The sequence below is a fragment of the Cyanistes caeruleus genome, chromosome 13, assembly GCF_971803275.1.
Source record: "Cyanistes caeruleus chromosome 13, bCyaCae1.hap1.1, whole genome shotgun sequence".
In the NCBI taxonomy this organism is placed as follows: domain Eukaryota; kingdom Metazoa; phylum Chordata; class Aves; order Passeriformes; family Paridae; genus Cyanistes; species Cyanistes caeruleus.
In genome coordinates, this window is record NC_141713.1 from 14,864,913 (window position 1) to 14,877,435 (window position 12,523).

Consider the following 12,523-nt stretch of genomic DNA (forward strand, 5'->3'; position numbering starts at 1 on the left):
GAAGAGTTATGATGTTGATAGACTCTGAAAGATCTTGAAAATAAGAACAGTAGGTTTTCTGATGCAGCAGCCATTATTACAAAGATGGTCATAAGAGGTGACCTCTTACAGGAGTGTTATGAAGAGAGGCAAATGAAGTAGTTTATATTTGCCAAGTTGGAAAACGATGTGGTAGTAGAGATTAGAAAGTTGAATTCTGCATTTCTGTAAGATACTGAAGATTGATAATTGGCATAATACCAATCAAGCCAGATCAGTGACCCTTAAGTGAAATGAGTGATAAATAGTGTGGGGGTTTTGTTGGCTGGTGGGGAAGGAGAAATGTTCTATTCTTACATGAATGGGAAGAGACACATGGAAATACTTAGTTTATGTGGGAGGAGCTGTAGGCCAGTACATAAAGCTAATATTTAAATTAATGTCTGCAGATACAGTTTGCTTGCCCAAGATAAAAAAGTGTAGCAAAGGGCATAATCCTTTAAAAGCCTCATGAAAGCTCCAGGGAGATGAGGATCCTTCCAAGACTGTAATAAAAATATGTTAGAGAAGTGGTTGGAAGAATCTGTGATGGTTTGCTGCTTAGACTAAAGGCAAGGGCAAGATGACTATCATAGCTGATTGTGTCAAAGAAGGGTGGGAGGAAATTATTTGTTGGGAGGGATCATCAAAGGCTTAGCCTAGGAAAGGTTAATTATACACTTGAAGAAAAATATTGTGCTACTGTATGGGAAGGACCAGAGTTACATTAGAAAAAGGCATAATTACCCAACTGTTGCCTGAAATTGCCAATTCCAAACTAGTCTGTTCTGTGATTTAAAAGGAAGATGGTGCAGTTTTAATATCAGGAATATTAGACTAGTTTAAAGTCAGCCTTGTTTGAAATCAAAATTTTTCCAGTGTGCAAAAATGAGCCTTACATAGAAATACTTATAACATGGCCAAGGCTTTATCAGAGAAGAGCCCCTGCCAGTGCTCACTGCTGAGGGAAGCATGCAGTGGCAGTTTCCTCAAAGGAACTCCAGAGAAGCACTACAGCAAAGCCATAGTAAGTGCATAGCCCCAAGGACCACCAGCTGGACCTCAAGGCATGTATATTAGATTGAAGATTTATGCTATTTTCATTTCAAAAATTGAATTCTTGAGTGAAGAGAACCAATGAAAAATGAAGGAGTTAGGGAAGAGAAATCAAGGTTAGAAACAGAAGGATTGAAAGTGGTCTTGGGAGCATGAAGCCTTCTAGTTCTCATCCTTTTGCAGTGTACAAAGTACTTGATGAAGTGCAAAGAAAGTTTGGGAATCTTTACAATTAGTAAAGTACTAATTAGGCCAGTAACCACACTGCTCTAAGTGGCATGATGAGAATGTCTTCTGTTGTAAGTTTTCTAGTATTTTACTTTGAAGTGAGTCTAAGTGGTATGGAGGGAAGGCTACTGAAGAAGTCATTAACTAAGTTAAACTTCACATTTTCATCTTAAAATGACCAAATGGACATTGGAAATCTTTGGTATTTTAATAGAACCAAAGCCAGTGTATGCACAAGGAGGTCAGCCAGATGTGGATTTACCAGTCAGTCCATCTGATGGTCCTTTACCCAATTCAACCCATGAAGATGGAATGCTTCGGTAATGTATCTCTGAACTCTCTTTGAACCTGCCTGGTCCTTAAGCAAACCAAAATTTTATCCAGGGTGGTCAGTAACTTCTATCTGTGCTCTGATATCATGTCCAGTATCCTGTCTTGGCCCTTCTGTTTACAAATTATTAAGATGTGAGATTTATTCCTGAGTCTTGTTGGCACTTACACTGTGTAATATACCATTTTAAAATCTATTAATTTCTATGGAAATTAGTCCTTAGAATAATCAACAGGTGAAAAGGATTTGCTGGGTTTGTCTCTCCCTGGGCACTCTCACTCCTCCATTCCAGTCTCCATCTCCAAAGAGAGGAAAGTTACTGTAGTATATTCTTTACCTTTCATAGTGATTGGAGAGCAGTGAATAAAGGTTACTGCAGAAATGTGCAATGTCCCAGCATGGAAATAAGTCTACTTCAGCTGGGATCTCCTTTATGGACATTAGTGTACATGAGAATTGATTCTAGTTTGGTTTTACCTCAAATTCATTTTGATCTCTTCAGAGCCAAAATAGATCTGTATGCCAGCACAGCTCTTTAAAAGGAAGAATGTTTTTGGAAGAGAGTGTCAGTGTCTCACATAAACACTGAGTGTAAGACAAACAAGGCATACTAAACATGTACATGCAGTGGGTTTTTAGAGTGCTGCTAAGTGAGCATGTTGTAATGCTGCAGCTGATAAGCAGTTAATGGTATGTATAGCAAAATAGCCACTAATTGACTAACAAGCAGATTATTTCTTTGCATGTTTCAAATTCACCAGGATATTTTATGCTATTAAGAAGTAAGTAGGATATTTTCTAAATTTCTAGGCCAAGCATGAAACTGGTAAAGTTCAGAAAAGGAGATAGTGTGGGCTTGCGACTAGCAGGTGGCAATGATGTTGGCATATTTGTAGCTGGTGTTCTGGAAGACAGCCCTGCAGCAAAAGAAGGATTAGAGGAAGGGGACCAGATTCTCAGGGTATGTCAAAACTGTTAACATTACAAATATTTTGTTGTGCCAAAGTAGATTTTCTTTCTGTAGGATTGAGTATTTTGCCCTTGTAGTTCATACGCGGTTTCTTCTGTGTGTATTTATTAGATAACTTACTAGGAAAAATCTCTTTTTACTGTATTGTTGCTAGAAGTTTAGTAAGGTTTTTACATTAAATGTTGTAGACAAATTCAGTTGATAAAGTTGTTTGATTTCATGCTGGGTGTCTAAGTTGTCAGAATGCTTTGTGGGCTACTGATATATATATATATATATATATATATATATATATACTGATATATATAGGTGTTCCATAATGAGTATAACATGAACAGCTACCTAGTATGCTGGAAGCTGTGCTTTTATGGAGAAATAAAGTGTGACTATTTAGAGGTACAAGATGCATTTTGAAATACATGCACTTGGTATGTATGAAATAGAGTAAGAAAAAAATCATAGCAATAGATTCAGATTTTCTATTGTATAATTATATCTCTTTAATAATGTCATATGCTAAATCAAACTGATTGCTTCATTGATACCAGGTAAATAATGTAGATTTCACAAATATCATCAGAGAAGAAGCTGTCCTTTTTTTGCTTGATCTTCCTAAAGGCGAAGAAGTAACCATTTTGGCACAGAAGAAAAAAGACGGTAAATATTTGTGTATTGGAAATGATGTAGTAGACTGCTTAGAACAGCATTAAAAAGTCCAGTGAACAATAACTAACTGCTAGCTTGCAGGAAATTGGCACTTCAGACTATTGAGTCCTTTTGGCTTTGGGGTAGGTGGCCACTACAAATGGAATAGAGACTGATGGTGTTGCCAGTATGTACACACACACACACACCCTAAACAAACAAACAAAATATAAAAAAAAAAAAAGTCCTCTTCAGGAATAACCCCTATCACCTAAGTAATGTCTTGGCATTATCCTTAGAGGAAGTAGAAGAGTCAGTTGTAGTGATGCCATTGAAAATGAGTGATTATGCTGATGTGTTTGTACATACAAAATATTCTCAAGATTAATTCCTTCTGGGGCAAATGAAGTAAGCTCGCACTAGGCTCAAATTTTTGACTATAGAAGTTGAATTTATGTTGGAAGAGTTTACTATAAATAGTTATGCTGCTTAAAATAGATCATCTGTGAGACATTAAGGCTTCTCGAAGTAATGTACATTTAGAACAAGGAGAATTAAGGTGAGGCATTGCTTTGTGTAATTCTTGTGAGCATTATAACATCACTTGAAGTTATGTAACACTTGATATTTTGGGGGTTTTCTTCCTTCTTTCAGTTTATCGTCGCATTGTTGAGTCTGATGTAGGGGATTCTTTCTATATCAGAACTCATTTTGAATATGAGAAGGAATCTCCTTATGGACTAAGTTTCAATAAAGGTGAAGTGTTCCGGGTGGTGGACACTCTGTACAACGGCAAACTGGGCTCGTGGCTGGCCATTCGAATTGGGAAGAATCATAAGGAAGTGGAAAGAGGTATCATACCTAACAAAAACAGGTACGATTCTGCAGTAATTAAATTGCTGGTTCAAACCCACAGTTTTAAATGGTATCTGTATAATGAATGACTGGACTTCCTTTCAGGTTTATAAAATTGGTTCAGTTAGAAAAAGTGACAAATTGTAAAACATACTGAATTAAAATATCTGTGGATTTGCTTTTGATTTTGCACAGTCCTTGAATAAAGTTTCTTGTCAATACAAGAGACAAGGATATAATAAGTTTTAGAAATGTGATACCAGGCTTAGTAGTTGTCTTGTAGTTCATAATACAACAAAATCTTGGCTCAGCCAGTGGCAGAGATTTTTTGAGAGTGTAAGCTTGTTAGTCAGGCATTACTTCAGAAGCTGACTTCTTGGTAACTGGGATTTGTTGTCACCTCAGAGCTGAGCAGCTGGCTAGTGTACAGTACACACTTCCAAAGACAGCAGGAGGAGATCGAGCAGACTTTTGGAGATTCCGAGGCTTACGAAGCTCAAAAAGAAATCTCCGGAAAAGTAGAGAAGATCTTTCTGCCCAACCTGTTCAGACGAAGTTTCCTGCCTATGAAAGAGTTGTTCTTCGGGAAGGTATGGCTGTACTCTTAACTGCACATTACAGGTTTGCGTGGTTTTGTTTGGAAAAGCCAATGTAGTTAAGTATATCTTCCATTTGGTTTAAGCAAACAATATATATTGACTTTTCTTTTTCCTTCAATTCTAGCTGGGTTTCTCAGACCTGTAACCATTTTTGGTCCAATAGCTGATGTTGCACGGGAGAAACTTGCTAGAGAAGAACCAGATATCTTTCAAATTGCAAGTAAGTGTGAGATGAGGTTTTTCTGCAGTTAGGAAATAGGTTTTTTTTGGTTAGATTGTTTCCACATTATTTCTTTAGTTAGCATATTTAACAAGACATTGACAATGTAAAGGAACAGACTAAATGTAAATGCTTCTACTACAGTGCTGCTGATAATTCTCTGAAGAAATATTAGTTCTATTTATAGCTGCCTCAAATTTCATTTGAATTCTGTACCTTATCCTGTATCTAAGTGCTTTTGTAAAGTTATGATTTTTATGGCCATAATGGTGGGTAGACTTTGATGTATGATATGTGATCAGGAGTCTCTTCAAGCTGAATTGACAGCTTGAGCTATGAAATGGTTTGTTTTATCTTAATAAGGGAATGTAGAATATGTTGTAAATTTACAGTAGATTTTTACTGTGTTCTCTTTACCAGAAAGTGAACCAAGAGATGCTGGTACTGACCAACGTAGTTCTGGCATTATTCGTCTCCATACTATAAAGCAGATAATCGATAGAGTAAGTCTTCTACTGTCACTGGACTTGTAACACAAGAAAAGTAAAACTGATAACATGAGGTAGTGTTGGGTGTTTTAAATGTAGAATGGTAACTTACTGTGTTTGCTTTAAAAATAACTTTCTCATCACTCTGGTTAATAAGAGAAACCCCACCACCCTTTTTCTCCATATTAATAACTTCAGCCTGGATGTACTTCTAGGCCTTGTTCCAGAGGCTGTTGTCCTCTCTCCATTAAGGCTCTTTTAAGCTGTTTCCTCTTTCATTTAAAGCCATGGTGTGACACTATAGCTAGAGATGGTTACTTTGTGTGGAGTTGTCTGTTTTGCTGCACCTGGGTGTACAAATAGATCACTTGACATAATTCTTTTGTGTGAGGACTAGGAAAAGGTTCTTCCACCTCCCTTCCTTAAAATACTTAAAACCTCTACCATTAGTGCATTATATGAGGCTTACCTATTTATTTCCTTACTTAAAAACAAACTGGAAGAGTTTCAGATGCTGAAGTATGAGAGGGGAAAAACGCTATTATAGCAGCAAAGTCAGTATGCTTCATGCTGTGTGCCTGATTGCATTGAATGAGAGCCGGCCAAGTTCTGCATTCACAGTGTTGGGGTTTTTTTTGTAAAAAGGAAGATAAAAGTGTGTAATGTCTTGTGTTTCAGTTTTTGGTTTTATCCTATTTACAGAATGCTGACAGGAAACTGCTTATTTTTATTTCAGCATCTGCTTACTTTGACGAAAATTTTTAAAAAATAGAATTAAATGTAAAAAATCCTAGAGTTATACAGTGGGTCCTACAGTTCAAAATGTATATGCCTATTTAGGCTGGTATTGGAATTGGTTTGGTTTTTATTAAAATAGGAGAGGGATTTATGTCAATACTTTGAAACAATGAATTCTGTAAAAGTAATACAAAATCAGTTTGTAAAGTATGTTTGAAAATTTTCATGTAGGACACAAATGATTCACTTTCTTGCCTCTGTCCTTTTTGTCACTACAGGACAAACATGCTTTATTAGATGTCACTCCCAATGCAGTGGACCGTCTGAATTATGCCCAGTGGTATCCAATTGTAGTGTTCCTAAATCCTGATTCTAAGCAGGGAGTAAAGACCATGAGAATGAGGTTGTGCCCAGAATCACGAAAAAGTGCCAGAAAGCTGTATGAAAGAGCTCACAAGCTCCGCAAAAATAATCACCATCTCTTCACAAGTAAGTAATTAGACAGACTGGATTAGACTTTCTGACAGAGAAGGGGAGGCAAGATGAGAAAAGCTTCTACCTCCAGAATTTTCTGCAAATGGAGCAGGTCAAGCAGTGATGGACTTTTTCAGGCTTCACCATTCAATAACCAGTAGTTAATTGGTGTGTGCATCATTTGCACATGACTGCACAAATTTGAAGCAATCTGAAACATCAAAATGACATTTCTAATAGGTCTTGTGGCTTTGCAGGATCATCAGCCAAAATCAAAACTTGAATAAATAGGAAAATGATGTAACTTTATTGTTTTAGTCTGGCTAAACTCAGGCCTCTCTTTATTCTAAGCTACTGTTAATTTAGCATTTCCTGTGTTAATTTCCACGTCCCAAACCACATCAGGCCTTAAGGTTGCTTGGATACTAATGTTTACATTACTATTTAAATCTCATAGTTTTAACCTACCAGTTTATATTGCTTTTATTACTCGTGGTATAAATCCTTCTTGTAGTTCTGCAGAAATCATAAATCAAACTAATCTGCTGTACTTCTAGCTACCATTAACTTGAATTCAATGAATGAAGGATGGTATGGAGCTCTTAAGGAAGCAATTCAGCAACAACAGAACCAGCTAGTGTGGGTTTCAGAAGGAAAGGTAAGAAATAATGTTTGGGGGGAAATGGAAAAACAGTGTTCATGAGAGATTTTCTGTGAAGATCTAAAGCAGTAATGCCTCCTGGCTGTGTGAGCTGCCTAAAGCTGATTTCTCTCTACATTAGAGCACTTACTCTGTTAATGAGAGCTGTACATTTGTCCTTATGCATGTAGCAGTGTAGTAAGGGAGCATTTCCTCACTGGCATTTTTAACTGGAGAATATATTAATGCTGTGAAGATTTTGCAGGGATTGGATGGGTTTTCATCAAAGAACATCTGGGAATTTCACTGCAGGGGTACTCAGGACTATGATAGCCTGGTGATGGAATGAGTTTTTCATTATTATAAGATCAAGTGGCATATTCATGTTCTTTCTGAGAACAGTTGTGAGAAAACACATGCGAAACCACAAGTTAGTATTCTATGTTCCCCACTAAAACTCCACTTACCTTCTTGAGCTGCATGTTACTCTATGCACATTAGATCCATCCTCTTGAAGAACTATTATCAAGTCTCGTGCCAGCTAAAAGTAAGCAAATGATGAATCAGCTATTGCTGTGGGTTTCTTAATTAGATCTGGATTAGATCCTAGCTCCTTATATGTGCCTGCAAAGTGATGATTCTGAAAGCATAATACCATTTTAAAGTGCAGTTCTGTATTTTTGCAAGCACTTTGGTCTCTGTGAACACTGTACTGTCCCTTGCTCCCTTACACTGACAGTCGTCTGGTCCCTTAGTAAAATGATTCAAAGAACTAGGCTGCAGATAAGTCTTCTAGGTCTAAGCTTAACATATTCAGTGATGGAAACCCGATTCCTTGTCCCCTGTGATGATAATAATACTGGATTTGGTAAAACTCCCACATTCTACAGTGCAAGAGAAGGGTGTTCTTTAAAAGGTATTTCAATAAACGTGTACCCTAATTTTGTTTGCCACAGGCAGATGGTGCTACAAGTGATGATCTTGATTTACACGATGACCGCCTTTCTTACCTCTCCGCTCCCGGCAGTGAGTATTCCATGTACAGCACAGACAGCAGACACACGTCTGACTATGAAGACACAGACACAGAAGGGGGTGCTTACACTGATCAAGAACTGGATGAAACTCTGAATGATGAGGTTGGGACTCCTCCTGAATCTGCTATTACACGCTCCTCTGAACCTGTTCGAGAGGATTCTTCTGGAATGCATCATGAGACTCAGACTTACCCTGCTTATGCATCTCAAGCTCAGCCACAGCCAAATCTCAGAATAGACTCTTCAGGATTTAAAGCAACTACTACTCAGCCGGTAAGAAAGTCATTTTATACACTGACCACTGTACACTGACTTCAGGTTGCAAGTTCTCTTGAATAAGAAATGTCCATTGATATTCTGCTTACCAGTGTTGTGTTTGCATACAAGAATCTGTCAGCAGCAGCAGTACATTACAGTGAATTGGAGAATCACCTTGCCCTGCTTGTTTTAGTGACTCATTGACAGGAGGGGGATTGAAGTACCATTGTACTTTGATTAAATGTTTTGCTTTTATAATCCTCAACCTAATGAATTTCTGGAAGTGCTAGTGCATGATACTATCAGTACATTTCATTCTACATCTAGCTGCATTGGTCAGAGCATCACTTAAATTATTTTAATATAAATCAAAAAGTCATGCATTGATTCAATAGCAGTATATTTAAAATATTTTAAACACTTCACAGAAAGCAGAAGCCTCACCTGCAGTCCCTTACCTTTCCCCGTCGCCTGAATCAAACCCTGCAACCTCATCAGCCTCTGCAGTAAATGCTAATGTAAACCTAAGTAATGTCAGACTGGAGGAGCCTACTGCTGCTCCTTACAACTCTTACCAACCACAAGCGGGCCCCTTAAGAGCACCGAGTACTGAGGGAGCTCATGTAGTACTAAGAGACCAAGAGCCATCATCCTTACCGCCGCATATAGATCCAGCAAAGGTACCTGTGCCACATTGTTGTGCTGATTTCCTGCTATACATCAAGCTAGCATATGATCTTTGTTTTGCCCTCATTTGAAGAATTCCTTCTAATTTTTTGTTCGTCTAAGAGAATCATGCAGGTTACGAAAAACACTTCATCTGAATTGCTAAGCATCATTTAATGTTTTGTGTGCATGGCTTCAAACTCTGTCCTTTTCACTTCTCAAACACCTGACTTTTTAAAAAAGGCTGCATTCTGTATTTTGATTTTACTTTACATGTGACTTCCTTAGACTGTCAACGTTCTCCTGTTAATGAGGCCTCGACAAAAATCTTATTTCCGTAAAATTTAAATCATGCCATATTGTTGATCATGAGGTTGAGTACTATTTGTTGAGTGACTTTATATACTTCTTCAGCAATGCTAGAACTATCTTAGTGTATTTATATATTTCACTTCCACTCTTTCCACATTCTGAAAAAAAGCGTGTGCTTTATTTTCCCTGACCACCAAACCCCAGACATGAGGCTATTACCTTGGTCTTTCTCTTTAATCTACTCTTCTAATCTAGGCTTCTTAAAAATATGACTAAAAGGGATCTCTTGAATCACCAAGTTCAGCTTCCTCTCGTTGCAAACCATCCGCATCAAATTATTCTGCTTTTAAACAAAATTAAAGCAAATATTTAAAACCTGTGTTTGTTTCAAATACTACCTTTCAACTGCTGCTACTCTTTATTTTAGCTGAGAAGTGTCTCTCTCTAACAGGTGTACCGGAAGGATCCATACATTAATGAAGAAGCGTCCAGACAAACCTATGTCTTAAAACAGCCAGCAATTAATCACCCAGTACAGAGACAGGAAAGAGACCCAAATCTGATCTATGAATCCCAAGCTCAATATGCAGAAAAACAACCGAGTAGGGATTATGAACAGTCAACATATAGGTATGACTCTACAAACTATGTGGATCAATTTTCTCGTGGTTATGACCCTCGCCTACATTATGACGACCGTGTGCCTCCCTATGAGGATCACTGGACATATTATGAGGACAAGCAGCCCTATAACCAAACAAGAACAGCTTATGAAAACCAGCCTCCTAGGGATCTCGATTCCAGACAAAATCTAGAAGAGAGCACAGAACGCAGCTATTACCCAGCACAACCTCGTTTTGAGGAGCCCCCTGCAATGAGCTATGACAGCAGACCTCGCTACGAGCATGCACCCAAAAACTTCAGCTTGCCACAAGTGCGATACGAGGATCAACACACGGTTGGATACGACACCCACGGTCGATACAAACCAGAAGCTCAGCCATACCAGTCAGCCATATCTCGATCTCCTGAACCCAAGCAGTACTTTGATCCACACATAAGAGGCTATGAACAAGGACCTCCTCAAGCTTATAATGCTAAAGCTGGACAGTATGAGTCTTCTCATAGCACTTCAGGTGTTTCTCTTCCTCCTCCCCCTTCATCACAAACCAAACCAGAAGTTTTGCCTTCCAACAGTAAACCACTGCCTACACCACCATCCCTAGCTGAGGAAGAAGAAGATCCAGCCATGAAACCACAGTCTGTGCGAAGTAGGGTTAAGATATTTGAAAGGAGAAGATCTCCATCTTTGGAAAAAATGAAGGACACAAGTGATACATCAGCTGTCAAGGTAAGTCATTTAAGTTTTTTAGTTCCTGCCTTTTTGCTAATGAGACTGCACTGCAAGAAGTAAAATATTGTCTCAGAAGCAAAGCTTTACTGCTTGTGAAATATTGCCTTTTAACAACCTAAATGGGGTATGTTTTAAAAGCAGAACCTGAACACTTCTTGTGAAAACACTGCCAGGGGTCTTGCTATACTGGAAACTCCTCTGATTCTTCTTTTGCTAGTAGTTGTTTTTTCTTTTGGAGAAAGGGAAGGTATTCTTAGTTTCCTTAATCATAAAGTGCTTTATCTTTCTAAATGTTAGAATTTAAGAGAATATGCTGTGTTTTTCTTTACAGCCTCCAGAACTAGCACCTAAGCCTGCACTCACAAGTGTGAGTGGTCCAAAACCAACTACTCAAAGCCAGTATGAGCACGAGAAAACAACCTACAGGTAGATGCACAACTGATAAAATTTAGTTTTCAAAATGAGTTTAGAATATTCAAAAACACATCTTAGCGTGCTTCAAATTGCAAACTGCAGAGGAGTCAGAGTATGTCAGTATGGTTTGTTTATCAATAGTGAAGCAGGGCATGAAGTCAGTTCTCATGGGTGTGACTGCTGGGAGGTGGGGGAAAGATACTTAGTTTCTTCCTCAAAAAGTGCTGAGAAATCATTGTATCTCTGTTCTACTTTCTTCTATCTTTAATTGAGCTAATTAGAAAGCAAAACAAAAGGGAAAAGGTAAGATATAAGGGAAATAAGGATTTTCTTTCCTTACGGTATGCCAGAACTTCTAATTTCCTTCCAATATAGGTAAAAAGGCAAGGTATGCAATTAAAAGAATTACATTTGCATTGCTTTATTACTAGCTAGGTTAAAAAATAGAATTGTAATTTGGTCACTTACGCTGGTTCAACTGGGCAAGGCAACTGTATATTATTCTTTTTGCTTAGGGCCCCAGAACCACAGAGACCTCAAGTGAAGCCACCTGAAGATATTGTGCGTTCCAATCATTATGATCCTGAGGAAGATGAGGAGTATTACCGGAAGCAGCTCTCCTACTTCGATCGCAGGAGTTTTGAAAATAAGCCATCGGCGCAGGTTGCTGCCAGCCATCATTCTGAGCCCACCAAACCAATACATTCACAGAATCAGCTGAATTTCAGCAATTATTCTAAGTAAGTTTGGGTTCTTTGGTTTTTTAAATTTGAAAAAGGAGGGGGCATCTAGGACTAAAACTGAAATTCTGCCCATGTTCAATGGAGTCAGGGACTTGTGGTACTGAAATGAAATTTGGTATTCATGAAGTCCTGAGTTTCTGTTTAGGTGTAGCCTTACTTTAAAAACACATACCTCTATAACTTCTAATTTTGGTAAATTAATCACTTTTGCAGGTATCAGGTCCTTCAACATGTTACTTTTACGTACTGCTTAACTAGCATACAATCATAGAATTGTTTAGGTTGGAAGAGACCACTAAGATCGAGTCCAACCATAATCTAGCACTGCAAAGGCCTACAACTTACATCAGTCCCTAAGTGCCACATCTACACATCTTTCCATCTCCAGGGATGGTGACTCCATGACTTCCCTGGGCAGCCTGTTTCAATGTCTGATAGCCCTTTCAGTGAAGAAATATTTCCCAATATCTGACCTAA

The 12,523-nt window shown here is 38.2% G+C and overlaps 1 protein-coding gene across 19 annotated transcripts in view; it reads left to right on the forward strand.

The window, feature by feature from the left end:
* The window catches only part of TJP1 (tight junction protein 1), a 159,699-nt gene that overhangs the window by 133,655 nt on the left and 13,521 nt on the right, over positions 1–12,523 (forward strand). For 11 of the 19 annotated variants that reach the window (XM_086849069.1, XM_086849072.1, XM_086849071.1 and 8 more), the window contains 13 exons: positions 1,517–1,622; positions 2,444–2,594; positions 3,152–3,260; positions 3,903–4,122; positions 4,509–4,693; positions 4,827–4,922; positions 5,343–5,425; positions 6,427–6,637; positions 7,180–7,280; positions 8,219–8,572; positions 9,987–10,886; positions 11,221–11,315; positions 11,819–12,043. In XM_086849069.1, the coding sequence (XP_086705195.1) occupies positions 1,517–1,622; positions 2,444–2,594; positions 3,152–3,260; positions 3,903–4,122; positions 4,509–4,693; positions 4,827–4,922; positions 5,343–5,425; positions 6,427–6,637; positions 7,180–7,280; positions 8,219–8,572; positions 9,987–10,886; positions 11,221–11,315; positions 11,819–12,043 (2,836 nt within the window). Of the gene's footprint in view, positions 1–1,516; positions 1,623–2,443; positions 2,595–3,151; positions 3,261–3,902; positions 4,123–4,508; positions 4,694–4,826; positions 4,923–5,342; positions 5,426–6,426; positions 6,638–7,179; positions 7,281–8,218; positions 8,573–8,985; positions 9,238–9,986; positions 10,887–11,220; positions 11,316–11,818; positions 12,044–12,523 lie in introns of all 19 variants that reach the window. The other 8 variants (XM_086849065.1, XM_086849064.1, XM_086849068.1 and 5 more) reach the window with 1 other exon arrangement.